This window comes from Xenopus tropicalis, chromosome 2 (genome assembly GCF_000004195.4).
Source record: "Xenopus tropicalis strain Nigerian chromosome 2, UCB_Xtro_10.0, whole genome shotgun sequence".
Classification (NCBI taxonomy): domain Eukaryota; kingdom Metazoa; phylum Chordata; class Amphibia; order Anura; family Pipidae; genus Xenopus; species Xenopus tropicalis.
The window spans coordinates 7,455,382-7,469,474 of record NC_030678.2 but is presented as its reverse complement, the minus strand read 5'-3'; the positions used below and the strand labels follow the sequence as shown (position 1 = coordinate 7,469,474).

Here is a 14,093-nt window from a genome sequence, read left to right as displayed (position 1 = left end):
CGACAATTCACGAAAGTCATAATGGCTATGAAAAAGTCGCGACAATTTGCGCAAGTCGTAATGGCTACGAAAAAGTTGCGGTGCTTACGAAAAAATCACAAAAAATACGAAAAAGTCACAAAATGTTTGTTTCCAATCCGATTTTTTCCCATTCGGGATTCAGATTCGTGGATTAGTAAATCAGTCCCTATGAGTCAGCTTCCTGCTGATTGGCTCAGATCCACATTCCTAAGGGGGGGAGGGAGTTCTTAGCATTCTTGAGGGAGGGGGGAGCAGGAGAGAGGAGAGAGCTGCGCGTCTGTGGCACAGCAATTACAGACACAATAAATCTTTTGACAGAGAAGTCAGTGCAGCGTTTCTGTGAGTGCTTATGGCTGTATTTACATAGACCTTTTAAAAAAAAAAAAAACTACTGAGCCAAGGCTAAAGCAGAAAGGCTAATGCTAAATCCAAGGTCTCCTTATGGCAGGGATCCCCAATTTAGCAAGGTGACTGTTACCCCAATGTTTCTATATATCTGTAACCTTGTTATGGGCTAAGGGGGCCCAGCCTGAAGGCCAGTTAGGGGGGGATTTGGGGTGAGTGCTTATTTGTGCCCTGGGTACCCCTGGAACTATAGCGGGGTGACTGTTACCCCAATGTTTCTATATATCTGTAACCTTGTTATGGGCTAAGGGGGCCCAGCCTGAAGGCCAGTTAGGGGGGGATTTGGGGTGAGTGCTTATTTGTGCCCTGGGTACCCCTGGAACTATAGCGGGGTGACTGTTACCCCAATGTTTCTATATATCTGTAACCTTGTTATGGGCTAAGGGGGTCCAGCCTGAAGGCCAGTTAGGGGGGATTTGGGGTGAGTGCTTATTTGTGCCCTGGGTACCCCTGGAACTATAGCGGGGAGACTGTTACCCCAATGTTTCTATATATCTGTAACCTTGTTATGGGCTAAGGGGGCCCAGCCTGAAGGCCAGTTATGGGGGGGATTTGGGGTGAGTGCTTATTTGTGCCCTGGGTACCCCTGGAACTTTAGCAGGGTGACTGTTACCCCAATGTTTCTATATATCTGTAACCTTGTTATGGGCTAAGGGGGCCCAGCCTGAAGGCCAGTTAGGGGGGGATTTGGGGTGAGTGCTTATTTGTGCCCTGGGTACCCCTGGAACTATAGCAGGGTGACTGTTACCCCAATGTTTCTATATATCTGTAACCTTGTTATGGGCTAAGGGGGCCCAGCCTGAAGGCCAGTTAGGGGGGGATTTGGGGTGAGTGCTTATTTGTGCCCTGGGTACCCCTGGAACTATAGCGGGGTGACTGTTACCCCAATGTTTCTATATATCTGTAACCTTGTTATGGGCTAAGGGGGTCCAGCCTGAAGGCCAGTTAGGGGGGGATTTGGGGTGAGTGCTTATTTGTGCCCTGGGTACCCCTGGAACTATAGCGGGGAGACTGTTACCCCAATGTTTCTATATATCTGTAACCTTGTTATGGGCTAAGGGGGCCCAGCCTGAAGGCCAGTTAGGGGGGATTTGGGGTGAGTGCTTATTTGTGCCCTGGGTACCCCTGGAACTATAGCAGGGTGACTGTTACCCCAATGTTTCTATATATCTGTAACCTTGTTATGGGCTAAGGGGGCCCAGCCTGAAGGCCAGTTAGGGGGGGATTTGGGGTGAGTGCTTATTTGTGCCCTGGGTACCCCTGGAACTATAGCAGGGTGACTGTTACCCCAATGTTTCTATATATCTGTAACCTTGTTATGGGCTAAGGGGGCCCAGCCTGAAGGCCAGTTAGGGGGGGGATTTGGGGTGAGTGCTTATTTGTGCCCTGGGTACCCCTGGAACTATAGCGGGGTGACTGTTACCCCAATGTTTCTATATATCTGTAACCTTGTTATGGGCTAAGGGGGCCCAGCCTGAAGGCCAGGTAGAGGGAGCTTTGGGGTGAGTGCTTATTTGTGCCCTGGGTACCCCTGGAACTATAGCGGGGTGACTGTTACCCCAATGTTTCTATATATCTGTAACCTTGTTATGGGCTAAGGGGGCCCAGCCTGAAGGCCAGGTAGAGGGAGCTTTGGGGTGAGTGCTTATTTGTGCCCTGGGTACAAATAAGCACTAATTACTAATCACTGAACACCACATCATAGCCCTGCCTCTAATGTCCCCACCTGCCTGGATTGCCTGAAAACTAAAGGTGGCAACCCTATAGCCAATGCTGCCCCACCACCACCCTACACTTAAGTTTGTGGTATTCTGCTTGATTGGGATAAAGCTTACAATGCATACATTACTGCAGTGATCTTACTGACATGTCTCGGGTACATATGATTAGTGTCCATTGTCTGTTGTGATTACACTGGCATGTCTGGGTAGTTATGGTTAAAGGGACTAACAAAGCAGGGATAACCCCCATTTTTTGGGGACCTCAAGCTTATTTTTCACCTTAGGTCCTATAATTTGTTTAGATAACTGTCAATGTAAATAATGGAAGGTGGGAAGGGGAGTGGGTCCCTGAGGTGGGGTTCTCTAGTGGGCCCCATATACTCAAGGGCAACACTACTTTGTCATGTTTTACTTTCACAATCTTTCATTACTTTGCACCTTCGTACTGTATCACAGATATCAATATATATATATTTATATATATATATATATATATATATAATGTGAATAGAGAAAGAGATAGAGAAATTAAAAGGATATACATATTATCTGTTTATATAAATACATGGATCCAGACCAGGAGTCTGGATCCATGTTACATATACATATTAATCCAGCTGATGGGCTGGTTGGCCAGTCACTCAGATCACAAACTAATCATATTTACCCCAGACATGCCAATAAGATCACTACAGAAATAGATGTGTAACCCTGTCAGTGCAGACAGCCCCTACTTATCTTTTTTTAATTGCACTGTTTCCATGACAACATGGGCAAGTGGGAGGGCACAGTTTCTCTGAAGTCAAGGCATAAGCATTAAACCTTTGCTTGATGTGTACGGCAGCTCCTACCCAACTAGGATAAATACAGCCGGCTGGATATAATTACCCACCCTGTTTTTACTGATTATTGCCTTGGGAAAATAAAGTCAACCAACTAAAATAAATAAATTAAATTTTTCTTTTCACCTTCTACCCTTAGTTAATGGACAAGAACAAGAAGGGTCACACAGAATGCTTTATTGGGCCATTAATTCCAGGTTTTCATATGTTCAAGCCAATGGCCGTAACCCAGTCTTCAAGGCTCCCATATCTTTCTGATATATTTGTAGGACTCGTACACGGCGTAATCCACTGACATCAATGACGTTAACAGGAGTCGCCTGTGAGAGAGAGAATTGGATATCCAGTGTACAGTACCAGAAATGCTGCCGTTTCTCTTTCAAATTGATGCCTGGTTGCTAGGTTAAATCGGATCCTTGCAACCAGATAGCTGCTGAAATTCCAAACTGGAGAGCTGCTGAACAAACCACCAGTAAAAAACAATGAACCATCCTGATAGGATTTGATATCAGTAGTGCAGGCCATTGTTTGGCCACATACATGGGCCAGTAATTAAGGTATTGTTGACCCTATTATTACATTGGGCACCATGATTTGCCCACTTGCAGCACAGGACTTGCTCTGCTTTAGGTATAATGTACCATAGTATGATAGCTGCTGCTGAAATGCAATGCACTTATCCATGGCTGCCGCCTAGCTAAGGATGATGGGAACTGTAGTTCATCAGATGCATTGCTCTGCCTGTATATAGATACACAGTATACATGCATATGGCATTACCTGGCTTCTATGAACCATTCTTTGTCACCCAAGTCCCTGAGCATCTCTCCGGCTTTGGGTGAAGTTGCATTCACTACATTGTACAGATACGTCCCAATCTCATCGGGTAGAGCCAGCCATCCGCGCTGGATGTGTCTCTTTGTCACCCCCTTTCTGTCGCCCTCTAGTGGTAGGAAAAGAAAAAATATGTTATCCCCCTATAACATTGCAAACGGTGTCTCCAATTTGCCAATCAGCCTATGTAAGATGCACAGATACCCATAGACAGGCACTGGGTCACTGGGGCAGAACTACAGGGCAATATGTGGCTGGTATTAAGGTGGCAACTCTACGTGTGCCAGGGTATACCTGCAGGATTGTATAGGGGGTGGTATAGTTGCTGTAGACCAGGGATCCCCAACTTTTTTCACTTGTGAGCGACACACAGATGTAAAAAAGTGTTGATGAGCCACACAAGCATGAAAAACATTCTTTGGGGGTGCCAAAAAGGGCTGTGATTGGCTATTTGGTAGCCCCATGTGGCCTGCTGTCCTGCAGGAGACTCTGCTTGGAGTAAAACTTGTCTCCAAGCCAGAAATGTACAAATGGCACCTACTGTGAGGCCACTGGGAGCAACATCCAAGGGGCCCCAACAGCTCCACTATCACCCAGCAGCCACAAAAAGCCTGTTTTGGGCTAAGGTTGTTCCATTATATAACTGGAAGCCAATTTCTGTGTCTTTTCTACTTACCGCCAGCAGTTTCTCCTAAGATCCCAATCAGCACAACGACCAAGAGCGCCACCGCGCATGCACTTCTGTACCACGTGGCCATTGTGCCTTGTACTGCATGGAAATAAACACACCGGCCATTTTAATCTGCGTTCCTATTTGCTACTGCCCCTAAAGAGTTTCCATTCTGTAGTTTTATGGCGTTACTCTTATTTACCACAGTGCAGTATTCAGACCCCGCAGTTGAGAGTTCAGCAATAAATGAAGAAGTAAGGTCTGCAGAGACCCACAACTACCCCAAACCCACCTACCCACAACTCTACCAGCTTGGACCCACCAGATGACAACATCGAAAAACAAAGATGACGTTAATGAATTTTAGCAAATCGTCCTTGAAGGACTCATTTGACTCTCGAATGGGAATCTGTCAGATCCTGGATTCCATGCATCTCCATTATCTTGGCCTTGGTGTGACTCCTCTCATTGGTTTATCCACTCGCCCCCCTCACACTTCAGCTTCGGTCTATGGAACAAGATTTGGGAGCTCAGCTGTGGGACCTCCTTTTTGAAATGAAAAGCTACTTCATCCCGGTCCAACCTCTGAACCTAGGACTCTCACCGATTCTCCTGCCCAGGATCAGTCCCAAGTTTGCTTGGGAGCAGCAGTCCCTCATTGGTCTGTGGTTGGGCTTCAGGCAACATCTTCTCCTTATCTTATTTTCCCAATGACCCTGCCACCAAAATGTCTATGGTCCCTTACCACACAGGGTGGTGGGACCTGAGCTTGATCACCATCAGAAACCTTAACATCTAAACAAGTAGGACATCTATTTCCCACCCCCATTAATTACTAGACGGTTCAGAATATGGCCAAACAGTAGAACCTCTACAGTCTTTCTTCTCCTGAGAAGGCTTTACATGAAGGACATCTATTTCCCACCCCCATTAATTACTAGACGGTTCAAAATACGGCCAAACAGTAGAACCTCTACAGTCTCTCTTCTCCTTAGAAGACTTTACATGCAGGGCAGGGATATCTTTGGTTAGATGTAAAGGAGAGGAGAATAAAAGAGATTATCTGTTACAAAGACAAATAGGGAGAAGATACAAAAGAAGACCAACTGCTGGAGACAAGATAGAGAGAGATAAAAACCATACTAATGTTGAGAGGGCCCTGTGTATAAGATTTTCAGTTGGGCCCCACCCAGTTCCCAAGCCATCTGCCCCATATTTATATTTAATATATTGACACAGAAGAATAAATAACATTTAAATAGTTCCGTACCCCAAACACTTCCTTCATTCCTAGCGTTGTACACACAAACCAACAATTGTTACCTGTACTTGAGTTCCTCCTGGGGGCAACTGAGCCGCTGCTTCAGCACAGTCTGTGTTTGTAGAACAAAGTTAATGTGTGACTGCACCACAATGAGCAGTATTTCGGGAAGTGACCCATGGACATTGACACACAGGGAATTGACACCGATACCATTGGTTTCTTCCAGTAAGAGTTCACTTTTTAGTGGGATGGAACGACCAGTTTCCCCCAATTGCAACTTTTCATTGTCTCTGGCATGAAAAAATATTAGTTTTGAAGGAAAAGATTCTAGAATTTCTAAAATACGTAGGGAAAGAGACCAACCGCGTGAGAACCGGAGTAACCGCCAGTGGCAGAATACATTTAAAGGGACAGTTCAGTGTAAAAATGAAAAACTGGGTAAAATAGACAGAGTGCGCAAAATAAAAAAGGTTTTTAATATAGTTAGTTGGGCAAAAATGTCATCTATAAAGGCTGGAGTGAGCAGATGTCTAACATAATAACCAGAACACTACTACTTCCTTTACAGCTCTCTAAGCTGTTAGCAGTCAGTAGCCAATCAGTGACTTTAGTGGGAGCCATATGGGACATAAATGTCAGTTAGTTTGCATTTGAATCTGACCTGCGTGCTCACAAACTAACTGACTGTTATGTCCCATGTGCCCCCCCCCCCCCCACAAAGACTAACTAAGAGGTTAAAGAGCTTTATAGAAGGAAGTAATGTTCTGGCTATTATGTTAGACATCCGCTCAATCCAGCCTTTATAGATGACATTTTTGCCCAACTAACTATATTACAAATATATTTTATTTTGTGCAGTCTATTTTACCCAGTTTCATTTTTACATGGAACTGTTCCTTTAAGGAGAAGGAAAGTCATTTTGCCATTTTACTACCAAGAGAGTTGCCACATTAGTGCCGGCTAGAACGCTATACTTATTCTGCAGAAAGCTTTACAGCCCTAAAAGCTCCCTCTGTTTGTTAAAGATAGCAGCTGCCATTTTAGCTTGGTCTCAGTAGCTTCCCTGCTGCAGCTGTAGCTGCCGGTAACTCAAATTACAGCTAAGTTGGGAAGGGGGGGGGCAAATTCTGAGGGGATGGGGAGCAGGGAGAGAGCTGCTCAGACTCCTGCTGGTGCCCTGAAGGTTTTTCCGAGAGAAGGAAGTCTGACACAGAAGAACGTGTGTACAGAAAAGAAATCCTGTGTTTCTTTTGATAAAGGACTCAGTGCAGCTTTTCTGTATTTACATAGAACTTTCTCATAAAGTTTCCTTAGTTTTTACCTTTCCTTCTCCTTTAAGGGCAATCCAGGTAGTCGCTCAAGGACCAGGAATATGGAGCAATGATGAAGCTGAGCCGAAGAAGATCCAGAGAGGCGGAGGGACACCATTAAGAGCCAGTGATGTTAATCCACTCCTGGTAACCACAACCTATTACAGCATCACAGGTACTGGGTTAAATAAACTAGATCCAACAATGATATATGTAGTGTTTTATCTAGTCTCTGGGTTAAGATGGCCTAAAGTAACTGGCACTGCAGGAACCAAGTTGGAGAGTAGTAGTCAGCACCAAGCCTTGTGATTAGTTAGAAGTAGTGCAGGTTCCCCAATGGCCACTTTCCATCGGCATATCCTGGTACAGAAGAACAGGAACAGCCCCTCTTGTCTTTGTAGATTAAAATGCCTTTATTGCAAAGTATTTTGGGGCAAACAACAACAGCAGCAACGTTTCAGGTCACATAAGACCTTTTATCAAGCTAATTGGCAATTACACACAGCACCTTTTATCCCCTGTGCACCCTCTAGTGGAGATGTTCCTATATTACAACAATGTATCAAACAGCAGTGTAGCTAAGTAGACACTCATGTGTTACAATTAAGTGATCAATGTGTATCTTCAAGAGTTAGTTGAACTGCAACACAATACCCTTATAAATTTTTAAAAACATAAAAAATTAAATTAAAAACAAAGGCCAGGACAAGAGGAGAATAAGGGAGAAAGAGAGCAAAGATTTTTTTATCTAAAGATTGGTCTTAAGTCATATTCTTTATTCAGCCCTAAAGGACTTAATGTTTCCAGTTTACGTATCCAGTAAGCCTCTCTATATAGTAATTCTTTTAGTCTATTTCCTCCTCTCCTCTTTGGCTCAACTATTTCAACAACTTGAAATTTCAGCTGATTCACTCTGTGTCCGCATTCAATAAAATGGCCTGCAACAGCCTGATCTATTTTTCCTGTGTTAATTGCTGACTTATGTTCTCTTATCCGTTCGCGAAGCATTCTCGTCGTTTGCCCAACATATGCCAGCCCACACGGGCATTTGCCCAACATATGCCAGCCCACACGGGCATTTGCCCAACATGTGCCAGCCCACACGGGCATTTGCCCAACATATGCCAGCCCACACGGGCATTTGCCCAACATGTGCCAGCCCACACGGGCATTTGCCCAACATGTGCCAGCCCACACGGGCATTTGCCCAACATATGCCAGCCTACACGGGCATTTGCCCAACATATGCCAGCCCACACGGGCATTTGCCCAACATGTGCCAGCCCACATGGGCATTTGCCCAACATGTGCCAGCCCACATGGGCATTTGCCCAACATGTGCCAGCCTACACGGGCATTTGCCCAACATATGCCAGCCCACACGGGCATTTGCCCAACATGTGCCAGCCCACACGGGCATTTGCCCAACATGTGCCAGCCCACACGGGCATTTGCCCAACATGTGCCAGCCCACACGGGCATTTGCCCAACATATGCCAGCCCACCTGGGCATTTGCCCAACATATGCCAGCCCACCCGGGCATTTGATGACATATACTGCGTAGGTTGAGCAACACGAGAATCTCCCATGTAACCTGATTGCATTACCTTTTCTAGGGGGATATATCACCTCTCCTACTTGTACATTTGAGCAGCAATTGCAATTGTAACATGGAAAAGTGCCTTGTTTCCTTCTCATATCATCTCTATGTACTGTTAGTTCCCAAATCTGATCTTACGAAATAGTTACCCACACTCCTCCCTTTCTTGTAAGCAATGACTGGGGGCCTCTCCAACTCTTTTATATATGGCAAATTATCTCTAACCAGTGACCAGTGTCTCCTTAGAATTTGAGCAACATGTTAACTCAAGGTGTTATATTGAGTCACAAAAGTCACATGTTTTTCTGCCTTCTTTGGCTGCATCTCCAGCATCTCATCTCTATTTTGAGTCTGAACCTCTTCTAGGTAATAAAAAGAAGTGCACTACTTATATCTTGTACAAAAGCTTCTAGGGTCCAACGTGGCCCCGCCCATAGCACAAAGACATCATCGATATAGCGTATCCATTTCTTACAATATTTACCTTATAATGTTTTGTATATACAAATCGTTTTTCAAATTGGTTCATATAGATGTTTGCGTAGGCAGGGGCCACATTGGACCCCATCGCTGTACCTCGTACCTGTACATAGAATTCATCTTGAAATTGAAAGTAATAATTATAAAGAAGTAGTGTCAAGCATTGAATCACAGACTTTTTCTGGGAACCATCCATAGAGACATCCTCTGTTAGCTCTACCGAGACATGTGGGATGGAGGTGTAGAGGCTCTCTACATCCAGTGTGACCAACCAGAGGCCCTCAACATTACCAATATCTTCTGACAGTTTCACTATGAAATCACTAGTGTCTCTAATATAGGACTGGTGTAACAACACATAAGGCCTTATTACTTTATCTACAAAAATAGCAATTGGAGACAAAATTGGGTCTACACTGGAAATTATTGGTCTCCCTGGAGGATGCTCTAAACTTTTGTGGATCTTTGGCAAGACATAGAAGATAGGAGTGAGGGGATGTGCACATTGCAGATAAGATGCCAATTTCCCATCAATCACTTTCAGATTTATAGCTTCCTGGATTAGTACTTTTATCTTCTTACTTATTTCAAATACTGGATTTTTATCAACCCTACAACCCTGATGTCTTTGCGTTATGGGCGGGGCCACGTTGGACCCTAGAAGCTTTTGTACAAGATATAAATATTGCACTTCCTTTTATTAAATTTTCCTTGAATGTTAGCTCCGTTGAAATTCCTTTTCTTGATACAAAAGTATATAAAGGCAATGACAGGTTACTTACTGATCTCTATGTTAAACCCACAGACCGGAACTTGTTACTACATTTCAATTCGTTTCATCCCCCTCAGTTAAAAAGAGCGTTGCCGAAATCTCAATTAAGTAGAGTTAAAAGGATAGTTTCCTCTGAGGAAAGGGTGGATGAAAGATTGAAAGAAATGTGTAACAAATTGAAAGATAGGGGGTATCCAAGGGATCTGTTACAGAGACAGCTAGAAGAGGTTCAGACTCAAAATAGAGATGAGATGCTGGAGATGCAGCCAAAGAAGGCAGAAAAACATGTGACCTTTGTGACTCAATATAACACCTTGAGTAAACATATTGCTCAAATTCTAAGGAGACACTGGTCACTGGTTAGAGACAATTTGCCATATATAAAAGAGTTGGAGAGGCCCCCAGTCATTGCTTACAAGAAAGGGAGGAGTGTGGGTAACTATTTCGTAAGATCAGATTTGGGAACTAAAGGTCCCCATACACGGGCCGACTATAGCTGCTGATATGGGTCCCTTGGACCGATTCGGCAGCTAATCGGCCCGTGTAGGGGCAGAACAGAGTGGCCTGGCTGACCGATATCTGGCCTGAAATTGGCCAGATCTCGATCGGCCAGGTTAGAAAATCCAGTCGGATCGGGGACCGCATCAACGAGCCCATGACCACAGATGTAATCCGATCGTTTGGCCCCAGGGAAAATAGACCAGGCTGTTGCAGGCCATTTTATTGAATGCGGACACAGAGTGAATCAGCTGAAATTTCAAGTTGTTGAAATAGTTGAGCCAAAGAGGAGAGGAGGAAACAGATTAAAAGAATTACTATATAGAGAGGCTTACTGGATACGTAAACTGGAAACGTTAAGTCCTTTAGGGCTGAATAAAGAATATGACTTAAGACCAATCTTTAGATAAAAAAAATCTTTGCTCTCTTTCTCCCTTATTCTCCTCTTGTCCTGGCCTTTGTTTTTAATTTCATTTTTTATGTTTTTTAAAATTTATAAGGGTTCAACTAACGCTTGAAGATACACATTGATCACTTAATTGTAACACATGAGTGTCTACTTAGCTCCACTGCTGTTTGATACATTGTTGTAATATAGGAACATCTCTGCTGCTGTTGTTGTTTGCCCCAAAAAACTTTGCAATAAAGGCATTTTAATCTACAAAGACAAGAGGGGCTGTTCCTGTTCTTCTGTACTGCAGGAACCAAGCTCAGGTAGGAGGCAAGCATGTCTCACTGATCATGTTCCAGGCCGGGTACCTGAGCTTGCCAACAAGAAAGCTTCATATCCGTATATGGAATGTTCTTATAAAGACATGAGGCCAATTGCAGTAGATCTTACCCAGATAGTTGGCCACTAGAAGATCAGCCAGGAACCATTGCCTCTGATATTACTGTGATGGAAACCCCTTTATTTCTTTCCTCTCATTCTCATATACCTTAAATTAGAGCTTCTTAACATTTTTGGGATGTGTGCAAGCTTGGTCGGATCACGATTTGATTTACGTTTTTGTTTTCATGATCCCTTATTGTTTGTCTCAAGACACAGCCTGCCTTGCTTCTCTCTCCCCATGCCTTCATGGTTCCTTCCATTTCTCCTTCAGAGCTAGAAGGAGCAGGCATCCCATATAGTAAGTGAAGTCTTCCTCCATTGCCAGGGATGCCCTCTCTTCTAATTCTGCTCTGAATGACAGCAACGGAGGAAGAGACCATGAAGACCAAATGAGACAGAAGCAAGAAAGAAAAAAAAAAAGTCCATGAGAAGAGTGAAGCCCATGAGAATGTAAATCGCCGGTGGGATGGCATACGCGGCGCCGTGATTTTCCAAAGTCACAGACCCTAAGGAGTCAAGAGAGAAGCAAGGCTGGCAGTATCTGGGTACAAATGATAATAAGGGACCCTAAGGAGTCAAGAGAGAAGCAAGGCTGGCAGTATCTGGGTACAAATGATAATAAGGGACCCTAAGGAGTCAAGAGAGAAGCAAGGCTGGCAGTATCTGGGTACAAATGATAATAAGGGACCCTAAGGAGTCAAGGGAGAAGCAAGGCTGGCAGTATCTGGGTACAAATGATAATAAGGGACCCTAAGGAGTCAAGGGAGAAGCAAGGCTGGCAGTATCTGGGTACAAATGGTAATAAGGGACCATAAAGGCATGAGGAGAAGAAAGTCAAACAGGTGGTATCAGTGAATGGATATGGGTTGAAGTTGATGGCTGATAACAGAGTACTAGCAGTGTGGGATGTTTCTATTAATGTCAGTGTGAGGTTGTAGGGGTGGTTATGGGATTATGGGTAATTGATCTTGAATAATAAGGGACTGTGAAGGCAGGAAGGGACAGGGTCGAACAATGATACCGGAAAAAAACAAAAAAAACGGCCATCTTTAAAGGAGAAGGAAAGGCTAAGTCACTTGGGGGTGCCATAATGTTAGGCACCCCCAAGTGACTTTAACCGCTTACCTTGTACCCCGGGCTGGTGCCCCTGTTCGCAGAAAACAGCACCAGCCCGGGGTACCTGGAGCGGATCGATTCCTCCTTCCTGCTTCCGTTGGCTGAAATGCCAGCCGTCGGCGCATGCGCGGTAGAGTGAAAAGCCGACTTTAATGTTTAAGTTCCACTATTCACTCTACTGCCCATGCGCGCGCAAGCGAATAACAAAGGAGGAAGCGGTTGCTGCAGGTACCCCGGGCTGGTGCTGTTCTCTCCGAGCAGGGGCACCAGCCCGGGGTAAAAGGTAGGCGGTTAAAGTCACTTGGGGGTGCCTAACATTTTGGCACCCCCAAGTGACTTTTACTTTATTTCTCCTTTAATAGGAAGTAAGTAGCACAGCAATGGTGTCTGGGTGGTGGGTCCCTGAGTTGGGTACCCGGTGGGCCCTGGGTAGCCCAGTCCGACTCTGAAGAGGGATGAAAGGCAGGTGGGATCTGGGGGTCACTGATGCAGTCACACTGTAGCTACAGAAAGGGGGTACAGCAGAGCACAGGCAGGAATTGTATGAGCTAAGAGCAGAACTCTGGATGACTACCGCTTGGCAACAGAATACAATAATGTAAATACAAACAGCACCAGAGCCAGCACAAGTGTACAAACATTTATGACATTTTTTTTTTTTATAAAAATGTAAAAAACATTTAAAGGAGAACTTTTTTCCAATAGCTGCCAGACATAATTCAGTAGTTTTACATTAACTGCAGTGTAATTGCATAATGGAGAGCTCCATAAATTCCCAGTATATGTAGGATAGCACATAACATTTAGGGCATATTTATTAAAATGTGAGTTTAGAACTTAAAGAGGGTTGGTCACCTTTGAGTTAACTTTCAGTATGATGTAGAGAGTGATATTCTGAGGCAATTTGCAATTGGTCTTGAAAAAACTATGAAAAACAAATTATGAAGACTAATAGAAATGTTGCTTGGAACTGGCCTTTCTATAAGATACAAAAAGCTAACATAACATCCCCTTTAATAAATAAAAACTCGCCCATGTTCTGTTTATGCCTATGGGAATTTTAGAAGCATATTTATCAAATGGTGAGTTCTAATGTTCACACACTGATAAATACGCTTCTAAAAATCCCATAGGAATGAATAGAATGTGGGTGAGTTTTTATGCATTAAGCTCTAAACTCACATTTTGGTAAATCTGCCCCTTCATATAGCACCAAACAGTCTGAAGGCAGCAGTGCGTTACTTTAGCACACAATACAAGAGAGGGACCAGTGATGTTATATTTTGCTTACAAATAGCAATGAAAATTATAACTAAACCACAGTTTTGGGAAGGAGAGCTATGGCAGTGTATGTTCTTATCATTGGAATCAAAATACAAACAACAACCCATGTTCCTGATACTGGTGCCTCAGAGACACGGTATCAGTCACATAAAATGAAAAAACAAAAGTACTCAGGGGAACTTGCTTTCAGGGCCAGCCTTAGGCCAACTGGACCCAATAGAGCCCCGCACCAGTGGGAATGAGCACATAAAACTGTCCTGCCCACCCCCAACAATGATTGCCCGCTGTTTGTGTTTAATGTCCCACAACACACAAGTGGTCACTGCATTCATACTGCTATTCCAGGGTACCCACTGTCAGTCACGGAGAATAGTGTGCCAGGGGGGACAATATTCCCTGTCTCACACTGTATGAAGTATGTTTGGTGTGTCAGTGCCCAGTGC

The 14,093-nt window shown here is 44.2% G+C and overlaps 1 protein-coding gene across 1 annotated transcript; it reads right to left on the bottom strand.

Moving 5' to 3' along the window:
* Window positions 1–3,150: 3,150 nt before the first annotated feature.
* apov1.1 (apovitellenin 1 gene 1) lies at window positions 3,151–5,806 on the bottom strand. Its single transcript, XM_012958122.3, has 4 exons — window positions 5,764–5,806; window positions 4,500–4,592; window positions 3,770–3,932; window positions 3,151–3,309 (listed from the first exon to the last, which is right to left on the bottom strand). The coding sequence occupies exons 2-4, from the start codon at window positions 4,579–4,581 to the stop codon at window positions 3,225–3,227; spliced, it is 330 nt and encodes a 109-aa protein (XP_012813576.1). The 5' UTR covers window positions 4,582–4,592; window positions 5,764–5,806; the 3' UTR covers window positions 3,151–3,224.
* Between the last annotated feature and the right edge of the window lie 8,287 nt (window positions 5,807–14,093).